Source organism: Pelophylax lessonae (assembly GCF_965119305.1).
Source record: "Pelophylax lessonae genome assembly, chromosome: 2".
In the NCBI taxonomy this organism is placed as follows: domain Eukaryota; kingdom Metazoa; phylum Chordata; class Amphibia; order Anura; family Ranidae; genus Pelophylax; species Pelophylax lessonae.
In genome coordinates, this window is record NC_138769.1 from 664,887,278 (window position 1) to 664,902,065 (window position 14,788).

Genomic DNA, 14,788 nt, shown 5'->3' on the forward strand with positions numbered 1-14,788 from the left:
AATATGTATGGATAGAGTTACCAGCCTAAGTTTTTGATTTTTAATTTTTTATTGAATTTAATGCAGTGTAAATACAATTTCGATATTTTAGAAGACATTGTTTTTTTGTTTTTTTTTTGGTGTTAATTATTGAATGTACCCTAAAATTTCCATCAAAATACTTTGTGTCCTTTGATTTCATAGGGATGCTGGTAAGTACACAAAGCAGTGAACAGTTGTAATTTCTAGTTGCAATGATTATTGTGGAATAAGCTGTAATTAGCAATCTGCAGATGATGACACAGAGATAAATAAAAGTCAGCAGTGGTGAAGGGAGGTGAAGCTGAATTTTTTGATTTCTGCAGGTTGACATCAGCCTACAGCAGTGGTCCTCAACCCTGGCCTACAGGGTCCACTAACAGGCCAGATTTTAGGTATTACCTTGGGGAGATGCAGACTAGAGTACTGCAATCACTGAGCAGCAAATTATATCACCTGGGATGTATTTCAGTTATCTTGAAAATCTGGCCTGTTAGTGGGCCCTGTAGGCCAGGGTTGAGGACCACTGGCCTACAGCATCAAAGCGATGTGACGGTCATGATGTTCGCCAATTTTTCCAGGCCACAGTGCGTAGTATAGTTTTCATTGCCCAGATGCTGTGAACATTGTGAACCCTACAGCTCTGTATTTAGTGATGACATAGTAGACTTTTTCTTTATTAAGGTCGCTTACAGCAATTCAGAGAAAAAATGTTCAGCATGTATTTGCCATACAGGCACTTTTCTCTACGATTTGTGTCTTTAAATACTCTGCAAGTACAGAATAATACCTGATGCTGCTGTAAATCCAGTAGTGTACGATAGGGAGCTGACAACATAGTGCCTCTGCTACACTGAAATCCCGGGCAGTGTTATCATCCATGCCCAGTTCTTCTTGGTGAACTACAGAAATCCTCCTTATGTTATGGAGATGAGGATGGGGAAGGTTTTCTGTTGTACATTTTAATTTCTAGGGTGACATCACTGCTTCGCTGCAGATACAGTAGAGTAAGTAGGCATTGTCATTGACTGTTAGTGTGTTACTGGCAGAATCACCAGATGAAAATGGAGGGGAAAAGGAACAAATTCAGCCACCACATCTAAGAATATTCAAGCTGCCAAATATTGTTTTAGGTGGTTTAGCTACACCTAAATAGGCATCAAAGCAAGGCCTAGTGTTCTGTGTAATTAGCATGACTTAACAGAATTGATCAGCCATGCCCACTGCCTAATTCTGTAATACAAGTCTGTGCGATGACACTTGTAATGAGGGGTGTGGTTGTCACTCAGCTCTGCAAGTACAGAGCTTTAGGTTGGGAGAACAGGAAGTGGCGTAATTCCTGAAAGAAAAAGGTATTTTAAGACCTCTCTAAGCAAAAATCATAAATCTAAAAATGCAGGGGGTACAGTACTAGGGATGCACTAATGCCTCCTTTTTTTTTTATTTTTTTAAAGACTGGTTATGAGTACTCGATACAAATTTTTAGTGACGTTTTTTAGAGCTCCCTCACACCATACATGCATAAAAACTGATGGGAAAACAGCACAGATTTCACTTGCAGGGAAATCCATTTCACATCAGTTTTCATGTGCATTTCAGTGAGTTTTTGCAGACTGTTCACATCATGTGTGGGTGGCTGCACTGCAATCTAAAAACGAGTCATGTACGATTTTAGTCCGGTTCAGGTGCGATTTCTAATCGAATACATTACAATTTGCATCAGAATCGTACCTGAACCACTGATTGAAATCAGACCAGAATGTGTTACCAACAGTTTAGACATTAATGGCTATGTGTTGAGTTATTTTGAGGGGACAGCAAATGTACACTGTTATACAAGCTGTACACTCACTACTTTACATTGTAACAAAGTGTCATTTCTTCAGTGTTGTCACATGAAAAGAGATAATAAAATATTTACAAAAATGTGAGGCGTGTACTCACTTTTGTGAGATACTGTGTATGTGTATATGTGATTATATGTGATTGTATGTGTGTATATATATATATATATATATATATTCTCTCTCTCTCTGTGTTAGTGCATGTCACACCTTTGCTGGGATACCACATATTTCTTAATGCATAGAGAAATAACGGTAGTGGCAAGCAGTGTGTGGGCAGAGCTGGGGCTGAACTGGCCTGTCAATCAGAGGATGCATGTGCAATGGGCACTTCAGACTGGGAGTCTAAATCTGGGTTTGCAGAGGGAGTTTTTTTTTTTTTTTCAACCAGCGGGTTGGGAAAAAAAACCTTACAGTCCCCTGCATCTGCACAAGCAATGTGGATGAAGGGATCGCTTCCATTGCGCTATTGCAGGGAGCAAATGAGCAGAGAGAGGGGTCCAAGTCACTTCTCTGTGTCTGAATGGACACACAGAGCAGCGGCTTGGCTGCCCCCACAGCAAGCTGCTTGCTGTGGGGCCACTCGGCGTGTATCGCCGTCAAGGAACCCAAAAAGGGAAGGATCTGGGCGAGTATGTTATGTTTGTTTTTTTTTAATCCAAAAAAAAAAAAAAAAACAAGACTTTAATATCACTTTAAATACCTTTATAGGATTTTGTTGGAAATCCAACACCCCTATAGGGAATAATAAAACCACCACATCATTTCTACTTGGTTTGATTTAGGAGATGTTGAAGGAAAAAAAAAGTTGCTGTAGATGAATGAAAACATTCTAACGCGTTTCACCCAAAGGGTTCTTCAGGGGAGCTGAGGGGGTTATGTTCAAAATGTCATAGCATACTACTATCTCCGACTTGCCTGAGATTCTCATCACCAGGAAAGAAAGGAATACATCCCATTAATTATTAGAGAGATAAATTAAAGAAATGTCTAAAGATGATCAGAAGGCTATTTATCTATCATGGACGCCTCCCTATAAAGTAACTCTGGTCATTTGCTTCTTCAAAAAACACCCGTATGGGTCTGTGATATCAAACAGGCCCAATCCACAGACGAAATGTATCCATACACGACCAGTGATCTCTATGGTGCCTCTCATCTAAAAATGTCTCCCAATCCGTGGCGGCCGGCCGATAGGGGGCGCAGGGGCGCCGCCCCCCCCCCCCAAAAAAAAAAGAAAGAAAAAAAAAAGATTTAAAAAAAAAAGACAATTCCATTTATAGCCCACTAGGGGCGCCGGACTCATTGGTGGCTATGGGGGGGTGGGGTTTTCCACCCGGCAGAGGTGCCGATTGGCTGCCTTCTGGGGGGTCACCTGGGCGCAGAGCACTGCGCTCCGACACTCCCCCTTTTGTGATGTCCTGGATCATGATTGGTCCAGACTCCAGCCTGGACCAATCATGATTCAGGACATCCCTGCTGACCTCGTTGGGGGCGGTGGCGGTGCGTGCATCAGTCACTCACCGTCACCGCCCGGTCACCTTCCCGCCGCCGCAGAAGAGGACGGAGTCTCGAGGAGGGGAGAAGCCGCCGCCTGGACTGAAGAAGAAGCGGCCGCCGCCGGGACTGAAGAGGGGCCGCCGCCAGGTAAGTGCATTGGTTTCAGGGGAACCCACACTGCATTGAAGGGAGCACGCACGCTGGTCTCTGCAATGATTGGGGACAATGCTGTGGCGCTCTGCAATGATTGGGGACAATGCTGTGGCGCTCTGCAATGGTTGGGGACAATGCTGTGGCGCCCTGCAATGGTTGGGGACAATGCTGTGGCGCTCTGCAATGATTGGGGACAATGCTGTGGCGCTCTGCATTGATTGGGGGCAATGCTGTGGCGCTCTGCAATGATTGGGGACAATGCTGTGGCGCTCTGCAATGATTGGGGACAATGCTGTGGCGCTCTGCAATGATTGGGGACAATGCTGTGGCGCTCTGCATTGAAAGGGGCACGCACACTGAACTCTGCATTGATGGGTGGCACAGCACAGTGTTCATTGCATTGTGGGGGCACAGCACAGTGTTCATTGCATTGAAGGGGGCACGCACGCTGAACTCTGCATTGAAGGGGGCACGGCACAGTGTTCATTGCATTGAAGGGGGCACGGCACAGTGTTCATTGCATTGAAGGGGGCACGGCACAGTGTTCATTGCATTGAAGGGGGCACGGCACAGTGTTCATTGCATTGAAGGGGGCACAGCACAGTTGCATTGAAGGGGGCACGCACGCTGAACTCTGCATTGTGGGGGCACAGCACAGTGTTCATTGCATTGTGGGGGCACAGCACAGTGTTCATTGCATTGAAGGGGGCACGCACGCTGAACTCTGCATTGAAGGGGGCACGGCACAGTGTTCATTGCATTGAAGGGGGCACGGCACAGTGTTCATTGCATTGAAGGGGGCACGGCACAGTGTTCATTGCATTGAAGGGGGCACGCACGCTGATCTCTGCATTGAAGGGGGCACGCACGCTGGTCACTACATTGAAGGGGGCATGTACGCTGGTCTCTGCATTGAAAGGGGGCATGTAAGCTGGTCTCTGCATTGAAAGGGGGCATGTACGCTGGTCTCTGCATTGAAAGGGGGCATATACCATCTCCTGTACCATAACCTGTGCCATGCCTGTACCATATCTGTGCCATGCCTGTACCATATCTGTGCCATGCCTGTACCATATCTGTGCCATGCCTATACCATCACCTGTGCCATGCCCTTACCATGACCTGTGCCATGCCTATACCATCTCCTGTACCATCACCTCTGCCATGCCTATACCATCACCTGTGCCATGCCTGTACCATGACTTCAAAGTCACGCAATTTTTTACCACGTTTTTTTGACACGAAGCAATACCTATTACATTTTTCTTTTTGCGCCCCCCCAAAAAATTTTGAGCCCCAGCCGCCACTGCTCCCAATGTAGCGTGGTCCGAGCGGAGCTTGTTAAAAAAGGACTAAAACAGGGAAGTTACCCGACTGGTAACTGGGGGGATGGATGTGCAGCAGCCACTGGTGTATAAAAATGAATGTGCTGGGGAACGAATGAGGCCTGCAAATGGGTAAAAATCCTATCGATTTTAGTGGCAGTTTACAGATGAAAGTTTACTTTAATTTTTCTGATATGTGCCCTGCTGTACCATGTACTTATTCGAAAAAGTATCCTGGTAACTTAGTATTACTTCCTTTGTCTGAAACCCCTGCTATTCCTGCCAGTCCTTCTGCTTTCCTATTAAAAAATATGGTAAGCAGGAGAGCACAGCTAGGTCAGTTTTCTAGCTGTGCCGGGAACTTGACCTGCAGTCCTCCAAATCAAGGATCAGACTTGGCCCGACACCCCCGCACCCCACCAGTATGCTGCTGTCCCCCCCCCCCCCCCCCAGCAGTGGAAGAGCAGTTAAGAACAGAGGGAATGCGATCACTTATAAAAAAGGGAATTTTTATAATTTTATAATTTATTATATTTTTATAATTTATTATGGGTTGTTTTACAAGGTGATTTGTACAATCACTTTAAGGTTAAAACTGACCTTTTATACACAGTTAAAAATTTCTGCCCGGAGTTCAGCTTTAAATGTAGGAAAGAAAAATGAATACTTTTATAGATGTTTATTTTATTTTTTTTTCCATGGACTGTACAGATAGTCTCAGTCCACCTGAATTTTTATGGATGGTTGGCAGCCCTGACGGAGAACCATCTTATCTCATGCCGAGCGGAGACAGGAGATCTGTCAAAGAAAAATCTCCGTAAGCGGCATTTTTCAGAACCTATTCTCCCTACCCTGAGATCAGAGAGGACGGAAGATCAGAGAGGGCGAAAGATCCAACTCTGCACGGAAAACAGTTTTTAGGCTCTGAACGTGGTCTGTGACTCATGTTTACATTGCATTCTCATTAGATGCTGTCACACACACTGACAGCTTAGAAATGTATCCACGTTTGTCTAAAAATACATATACATACATAGTGTGCCCATGACGGCCTGGGCTCAGAGGAAGTGGGATGAATGGTGACAAACATTTTACTTGGCAGACTGGTATCTAAGCTTAAATGGTTTTTGGACACGAAAGGATTAAAAAAATGCATCTGTTTCTGTGCTGATAGACTTGCCATTCATTAATCTTTTCATGTCTTTTCAGGAAGATTCTGGAAAGAAGAAAAAAAAGGACAAACATCAGAAAAAGTCAAAGAAGGAGAAAAAGAAAAAAAGCAAGAAACAGAAATCGGAAAGGAAAGACAGCCCCTCGGATTCTTCCACGGTGCGAATCTAGGGAGATTGTATTGAGATGGCGCTTCTTTTTTTTTTTTTTTCCTCCTTCTAGGCTATATGGCTTCATGCTGTAATTTAATTTAAAATCCATAGAAGCAAATTGTGCTTCAGTGCTGCATTGTTTATTTGCAGGCAAGGCTTCCATTATCCTATTGTAATTTGACCATCTAGTATCATTAATCCCACTGTGACGGGTAAATGCTGGATGAATAGAAGAGTCACTGTCCCATATCGGCTTTACACACAGGCCTTCATTAAGGAGAGGAGGTTTGTCACAGTGTTTCAGAGTGCTGCACTGGTATTACTTTGTGCAAATGACCTTCCCGTGAAAGTCTTTTTCTCTAGTAAATGGCTTTGTATTTGAACACTGGACATAGGAATCCAGTTATTGCAGCATACTTGCCATACATTTTATGTTCATCTTTGTACAACACAAACTGTAGGTAGTCAAACTAGCGATTTACGCTTAAACCGAAAAACAAATACAGTAAGTCCCCTACGTATAAGAATGTTCAACTTGCAAACTTTCAAAGATAAGAACATGCGTTCACAAGTCCAATTGTGTAAAGCTGGGTACACCCCACTGAGCAAAAAAAAAAAAAACCAGAGAGATCGCTGTTCCAATGCAAGCAATGTTGGTGCGGTGATCTCCCCTGCTGTATTATTGTGTTCTGATAGGGGTACTCCCTGCCCCCCCCCCCCCCCCCCACCACAACACACTGATCAGCGCTCGCAGCCATTGTATGCAAGCGCTGATCTTTGGTGGACTTACAAACAAGTTGGACTTTCGAATGGGCTCCCGCAACTAAACTCGTTCGTAAGTAGGAACTTACTGTATACAGTTTTACATTGAATTTAGTAATGGTAAAGGATATAAACTTGGCTAATTAAAGCTAAACCTCAGAAAAACAGCGAACTACCCAGATAAAATTATTAATAATAATAATAATAATTATGTTACCTGCTAAAAGTTTTGCCATTCTGTCCAGCCAGCCTGTCATGAGGTTAACACAAATTAAAATTAAAAGATAAAGCCAACACTCCTTAAACACTATGGGGGAAGTAACAAACAGTGGCGTAAGCAAAATGCTCAAATGGCTCTTCTAAACATAAAAAATGAAAATAAAGGAAGAAACACTTCTTCTAGTTAACACATTGGGTGCAATTACCTTTGTTATTAGCTGCGATCAGTTGTTTGTTCTGCCTTTTCCATGACCAGCACCAAAGAGAACATGAGAGCTGGTGTACTTCTGATCTCTGCTGTTGGCATCCCCCCAACCCTGCTCGGCTCCGAACTGGAAGGAGGAGGAAAGTGAGTGTTAACCCTGCAGGCTCTGCTCGTGTAATAATCACTGCACAAGCAGAGAGGGGGCTGTGAACTTGCATACTGTCCAACAAGGGCACAGCTTGTGCAAAATTGCGGCAGTTTTCTACATGGAAATCTGCTGTATTCCTGCTATGTATTCAGTGTAGAGCTGTGCTAGTTTCTTTTTTCACTCTAAAATAGAAATTGCTGCCGGTAGCTCAGGTCTATCTGGTCAGTTAATAAGGCACACGCCACTCCTGACACTTTCCTTAGTTAATTAGTTAATTCCCACAGGCTACAAAGGTGAAGGAGATTTGTGTGTCATCAGCGGCTACAGGCGGCATTTTCCCATCTCATACTGCTGCCCATAGTGCAAACTGATGAGTATGAGGAGGCAGAGCGTCTCCTCCGGGGGAATGTCCCTTGCATGATCGTGATGTGCGCAATGATGTCAGACATCAGCTCACTCCATCTCACACAGCGCAGGCTGGATCTTCTAGGGCAGTGGCCTTGGCAGACACAGGAGTGGCAGGAGGACTGAGGATAGACAGTGGGTGTTTGGTGGACCTGTCCGGTGGTGGGTTATGGAAAAAGATAACAGTATATATAATATTTTCAAATTTTTTTATTTATTTAAAATAATGGATGTGGGGGCCTTTTAGTGGGCATTTTTTTTTTTTTTTTTTTTGACGGTGTGAAGGAAAGCATTTTATTCTTGGACTCAGGCAGTACAATGTCTGGGGCCAGCCCTGGGTATACTATACAAGGGGATAACTAGAGTCTGAAGCCATGTCTAACTCAGGTATTGCATTTAAAAAACATACAGGGCCCATTTACACTGATGCATTACACTAAAGTTAAATGCACAATTTACAATAAGTTACCACATCGCAAGTTAACTCACTAACCTTTGTGCATTGTGGTGTGCTGCAGTTAAAAAAAATGATGTATTTATCATGAGCTAAACTTCACTGCCAGTCCATTAAAAATGAATGTGTAACCCTAATGTAACAAGTCTTAGTGCACAATAACCTAATGCATGGGGTGAATGGGTCCTTGATGATTTTTCATAAGTACGTTATTGCATTCATTTGTGTGTGTTTTTTTTTTTTTTTTTTTTCTTTTTACGTTTTTGCCGGAGTATAGCTTCAATAGGACAATATTTTTCAACGATATTTATGTGTTTAATCCAAAATCGTAAATGCTTGGTATTTTTGTCATACAAGTCTGAGCATATACTAGCATACAGTGAGGGGAAAAAAGTATTTGATCCCCTGCTGATTTTTTACATTTGCCCACTGACAGAAATGATCAGTCTATAATTTTCATGGTAGGTTTATTTTAACTGAAAGCCTGCATAACAAAAAAAATATCCAGAAAAACGCATTTTAAAAAAGTTATCAATTGATTTACATTTTAATGAGTTAAATAAGTATTTGACCCTTTCGCAAAACATGATTTGTTGGCAATCACGGAGGTCAGACGTTTCTTGTAGTTGGCCACCAGGTTTGCGCACATCTCAGGAGGGATTTTGTCCCACTCCTCTTTGCAGATCTTCTCCAAGTCATTAAGGTTTTGAGGCTGACGTTTGGTAACTCGTACCTTCAGCTCCCTCCACATATTTTCTATGGGGGTAAGGTCTGGAGCCTGGCTAGGCCACTCCAGGACCTTTAATGTGCTTCTTCTTAAGCCACTCCATTGTTGCCTTGGCTGTGTGTTTTGGGTCATTATCATGCAGGAATACCCATCCACAACCCATTTTCAATGGAAGGAGGTTCTCACCAAAGATTTGAGGGTACATGGCCTTGTCCATCGTCCCTTTGATGCGGTGAAGTTGTCTTGTCCCCTTAGCAGAAAAACACCCCAAAAGCATAATGTTTCCATCCATGGGGAAAGAATGCAAATATATATATATATATATATATATATATATATATATATATATCTCATGTCACCAACAAGGTACTTGTCAAATAACCAAAAATGCATACAGAAAAAAACTTTGTATACTCCTCCTAGAGGGTAAAGCCCTCCATAGGTACACAAAGTGGTTAATAATAGACAAGTTAGACAGGGAATGATAGTTAAAGTGCACAAATGTATTGAAGAAATTGAAATATTAAAAAAGCTTGTGCAGTGACACTAGTAGCTTTAGTCTGAACCACAGTATACATACATAACAGTCACCCATAGCAGTAGGCACAGAGGAACAAATGGCTATTTCTTCAGAATAACAAAAGTTGGGAATCTGCGAGAAAGTTTGTTAAAATCCTTGTAAAGTACAGAGATCACCTAGAGGGGAATTTTTTTTTCTCAACAAAAGTGGAGATACTCTTTCAGTTCTGGAAAAATCATCAAAGATTTCAGTCGTTTATAAATGTGTCTTGGGTCTTTGCAGAACTCTGAGGGAGAATGGGTTGAGGCTGATGCCACAGCCAGTGAAAAGAAGGCATGGAAAATCCAGAAAGAGTCTCAGGAAACTAAGGTCGGCCCAGCACTGGAGGTATGATTTTATTTATTTGCCATAGAATTTGTGTTTTAGCATTTTTGTGATTGTTAGGTGTCAGCCTTCCCGCTGAGATAGCGCAGGCCATGGTTCAGACCAAGACATACTTCTCTAGGGCTTGGTACTGTAGAGGTTTTCAACCACACTCCTGAGTTCTGAGACTCATGAGTTCTTTTTAAAACCTAAGTCAGAGTTTGTCAACCAGGGTTCCATGGAACTCTAGAGTTCCTCCAGAGGTTTCTAGGGGTTCCTTGAGCAATGACCAATTTTTGCCTCTTAGATAAGTTCCCAATAACACCATCAGCTATCTGTAAGAGGGAAATTTTTCACAATTACCACAAGTGTTAGGAGCATTCTTCCCACTGACCATCACACGAATGTATCATGAGATGTAAATAAAGTCATTTTTACCAGAAGTTCCTTAAGACCCGAAAGTTATTTAAAGGGTTCCTCGGTGTTCAAAAGGTTGAGCTAAACCTGACCCAAGTGCAGCCAAAAACACATTGGATTGTTTGAGGGAGGCCATGAGACCCTGCCGGTAGCATGTTTTTTAGCTGCTACGGCTCTTAACCACTTGCCGACCGCCGCAAGTAGATATACTGCGGCGGTCAGCCCCTCACAGGCAGAGTGACGTACCGGTACGTCGCTAGCCTGTGAGGCTCTGGGGAGCGAGTGCGCGCCGCCGCCGGCGCACTCCCGCGTGGTCACGGACCCCCCCCCCCCCCCGCACGTGTGACCGGCGGACCCGATGTCCGCTGCTCACTCAGCGATCGTCGGTGGAGAGGGAGAAAGGCAGGCGGCTTGTGTAAACAAGCCGCCTGTCATTCTCCCCTATGTAGAAACAATGATCACACGGTTCTACTATGTAGGACCGTTGATCACTGTTTCTACAGCTCAAGCCACAGCCAATCACAGTTAGAATCACGCCCCTAGGGACACACACAGCCCCTCCCTCTCAAATAAAGTTAACCCCTTCACTGCCAGTGTAATTTTACAGTAACAGTGCATATGTATAGCACTGATTACTGTAGAAATGTCACTGGTAACCCCAAAAGTGTAAAAAATGTCAGTCAAGGGTCCGATCTGTCCGCCGCAATGTCGCAGTACTGCAAAAAAATCGCAGATCGCCGCCATTACGCGTTAAAAAAAAAAAACAAAAAAAATGACAAAAATCTTTCCCTTTGTTAGTAAACACGATAACTTTTGAACAAACCAATAAAAATACGCTTTTTGCAATTTTTTTTTTTTTTTTTTACCAAACATATGTATCATAAAACAAATTGGCCGAAAATGTTAAAAAATTTTGATTTTTACAATTTTTTTTTTTGGGAATTTCATATAAAAAATGTGAAAATATTGTTATTTTTGCAAAATTGACGCTCTTTTTTTGTTTATAGCGCAAAAAGTAAAAACCGCACAGGTGATCAAATACCACCAAAAGAAAGCTCTGTTTGTGGGAAAAAAAGGACGCCAAATTCGTTTACAGTGTCGCACGACCGCGCAATTGTCTATTAAAGTCACGCAGTGCCGAATCGCAAAATACCCCCTGGTCTTTAAGCAGCCAAATCCTCCGGGGCTTAAGTGGTTAAGAACCTCGCTCATTGATCTGGTCATCTGTGTTGCCGTCCAGATCCTCTTCTTCTCTGGTCCCTCGCTGGCGCTCCTTGCTCCTCTCTACTGCTGGGTGCCCCCACAGCAAGCAGACCCATGGCTCTGTGTGTCCATTCACACACGGAGCCGCGGCTCGGCCCACCCTCTCCGTCTCCTGATTGGCTCACTGGCTGTGATTGACAGTAGCAGGAGCCAATGGGCAAAAGCCAATCAGGGGTGTGAGTCCCCGGAGAGGCAAGGCTCTTGTGGACATCGCAGAATTGAGAGGGGGCTCGTGTAAGTATTGTGGGGGGGGGGGGCTTGGGGGGCTAGTGCACACATACGGTTTATTTACAGTGCATTGCGAAGGTATTCGGCCCCCTTGAACTTTTCGACCTTTTGCCACATTTCAGGCTTCAAACCTAAAGAAATAAAACTGTAATTTTTTGTGAAGAATCGACAACAAGTGGGACACAATCATGAAGTGGAATGAAATTTATTGGATATTTCAAACTTTAACAAATAAAAAACTGAAAATTGGGCGTGCAAAATTATTCAGCCCCTTTACTTTCAGTGCAGCAAACTCTCTCCAGAAGTTCAGTGAGGATCTCTGATCCAATGTTGACCTAAATGACTAATTATGATAAATAGAATCAGCCTGTGTGTAATCAAGTCTCCGTATGAGCCTCCGTTCACATTAGGTCACTCCGACTTAGGGGGCGACCTGTGAAGTCACGTGCAGCGCGACTTCGGCGCGACTTGCACGGACTTCACATAATGGAAGTCAATGCAAGTCGCCTCCAGGTCGCCCCGAAGTAGTACAGGACCCTTTTTCTAGGTCGGAGCGACTTGTGTCGCTCCTATTAGAACGGCTCCTGTACTACACAATGGGAGCGTGAGGACCGTGACTTGTCAGGCTGACAAGTCGCGGTCCAAGTCGTACCAGTGTGAATGCGGTGTTAATGCACCTGCACTGTATAGACTCAGAGGTCCGTTTAAAGCAGAGAGCATCATGAAGAACAAGGAACACAGCAGGCAGGTCTGAGATACTGTTGTGGCGAAGTTTAAAGCCGGATTTGGATACAAAAAGATTTCCCAAGCTTTAAACATCCCAAGGAGCTCTGTGCAAGCGATAATATTGAAATGGAAGGAGTATCAGACCACTGCAAATCTACGAAGACCTGGCCATCCCTCTAAACTTTCAGCTCATACAAGGAGAAGACTGATCAGAGATGCAGCCAAGAGGCCCATGATCACTCTGGATGAACTGCAGAGATCTACTGCTGAGGTGGGAGACTCTGTCCATAGGACAACAATCAGTCGTATACTGCACAAATCTGGCCTTTATGGAAGAGTGGTAAAAAGTGTTGTTTAAAGTTTGCCACAAGCCACCTGGGAGACACACCAAACATGTGGAAGAAGGTGCTCTTTTCAGATGAAACTAAAATCGAACTTTTTGTCAACAATGCAAAACTTTATGTTTGGCGTAAAAGCAACTCGGCTCATCACCCTGAACACACCATCCCCACTTTCAAACATGGTGGTGGCAGCATCATGGTTTGGGCCTGCTTTTCTTCAGCAGGGACAGGGAAGATGGTTAAAATTGATGGGAAGATGGATGGAGCCAAATACAGGACCATTCTGGAAGAAAACCTGATGGAGTCTGCAAAAGACCCGAGACTGGGACGGAGATTTGTCTTCCAACAAGACAATGATCCAAAACATAAAGCAAAATCTACAATGGAATGGTTCACAAATAAACATATCCAGGTGTTGGAATGGCCAAGTCAAAGTCCAGACCTGAATCCAATTGAGAATCTGTGGAAAGAACTGAAAACTGCTGTTCACAAACGCTCTCCATCCAACCTCACTGAGCTCAAGCTGGTTTGCAAGGAGGAATGGGCAAAAATTTCAGTCTCTCGATGTGCAAAACTGATAGAGACATACCCCAAGCGACTTACAGCTGTAATCGCAGCAAAAGGTGGCGCTACAAAGTATTAACTTAAGGGGGCTGAAAAATTTTGCACGCCCAATTTTTCAGTTTTTTATTTGTTAAAAAAGTTTGAAATATCCAATAAATTGTGTCCCACTTGTTGTTGATTCTTCACAAAAAATTACAGTTTTATATCTTTATGTTTGAAGCCTGAAATGTGGCAAAAGGTCGCAAAGTTCAAGGGGGCCGAATACTTTCGCAATGCACTGTACCTTCATGCATAGAATGCATGAAGGTAAAAAAACCTTGTGAACCACTTTGTGTGGATACTATTTTTTATAAATGTAGTTACATTTTTATTAATCCAGGCAGAGCCTTAGCTACTTTGTTTCTTTTCCCATGTCAGTAAAGGCTACTTTGCTGTTCAGAATGCCAGAAGCAGCATCCTGCTTAAAATGGGCTTTGTTTTTACTGCTGTAGGCCCAAAAATGTACAAAATCTTATATTCAAAGGCCTGATTCACATTATGTGGGGCAAGTATGGGAATTACAGCTGTTCCTGCACCCACAACCATCTGCGTCCAAAACACGCTGTTGCGTAGAGATGTGCAGGGGTGCCATTCTGTCTTAATGGTACCCCCACCCATCTCATTCTGCAGCGCATTTGTGGGTGCAGGAACCAGTGGGAAATTGCATGGTGCTTTTGGTGCTTGTGCCACTGCATTTCCAGAATGGTACATGAACCTTTTTCTGTGGGAAACAGTAGGCACGGCAGCCTGGTCAAATGAATAGACTGCCATGCCCACACAAACAAAGCCCGCAAACCCACACAGGTGTGAACCAAGGATGTGATGTGCCCAAAAAAAATGAAATAAAAAAAGTGAAGAGAGAGAAACTGATTTTCATGATATGTATACTGCTAAAGTATGCAGATCTCCCTAAAATTGAGTCCAGGTGCACAACAACAGGTCCAAAAAACATAGTTTGATGAGCCTGGTGTGGACAAAACAAGTGGCCTTCACAAAGCCCTGACTTTAACCACTTAAGGACCAGCCCTTATTCTGACATTTGTTGCTTACTAGTTAAAATCAGTATTTGTTGCTAGACAATTACTTCGAAACCCCAAACATTATATATTTTTTTTAAGCAGAAACCCTAGAAAATAAAATGTCAGTCTGAAATTTTTTATGTCACACGTTTTTTGCACAGTGGTTTTCCAAACGCAATTTTTTTTAAAAAATTTTAATGAATTAAAAAAAAAACATAATATCTAC

At 43.3% G+C, this 14,788-nt stretch overlaps 1 protein-coding gene across 1 annotated transcript in view; it reads left to right on the plus strand.

The window, feature by feature from the left end:
* The window catches only part of CWF19L2 (CWF19 like cell cycle control factor 2), a 410,652-nt gene that overhangs the window by 15,299 nt on the left and 380,565 nt on the right, over window positions 1-14,788 (plus strand). Inside the window, exons 3-4 of the mRNA XM_082245347.1 lie at window positions 6,050-6,169; window positions 9,885-9,989. Of these exons, the coding sequence (XP_082101473.1) occupies window positions 6,050-6,169; window positions 9,885-9,989 (225 nt within the window). The remainder of the gene's footprint in view (window positions 1-6,049; window positions 6,170-9,884; window positions 9,990-14,788) is intronic.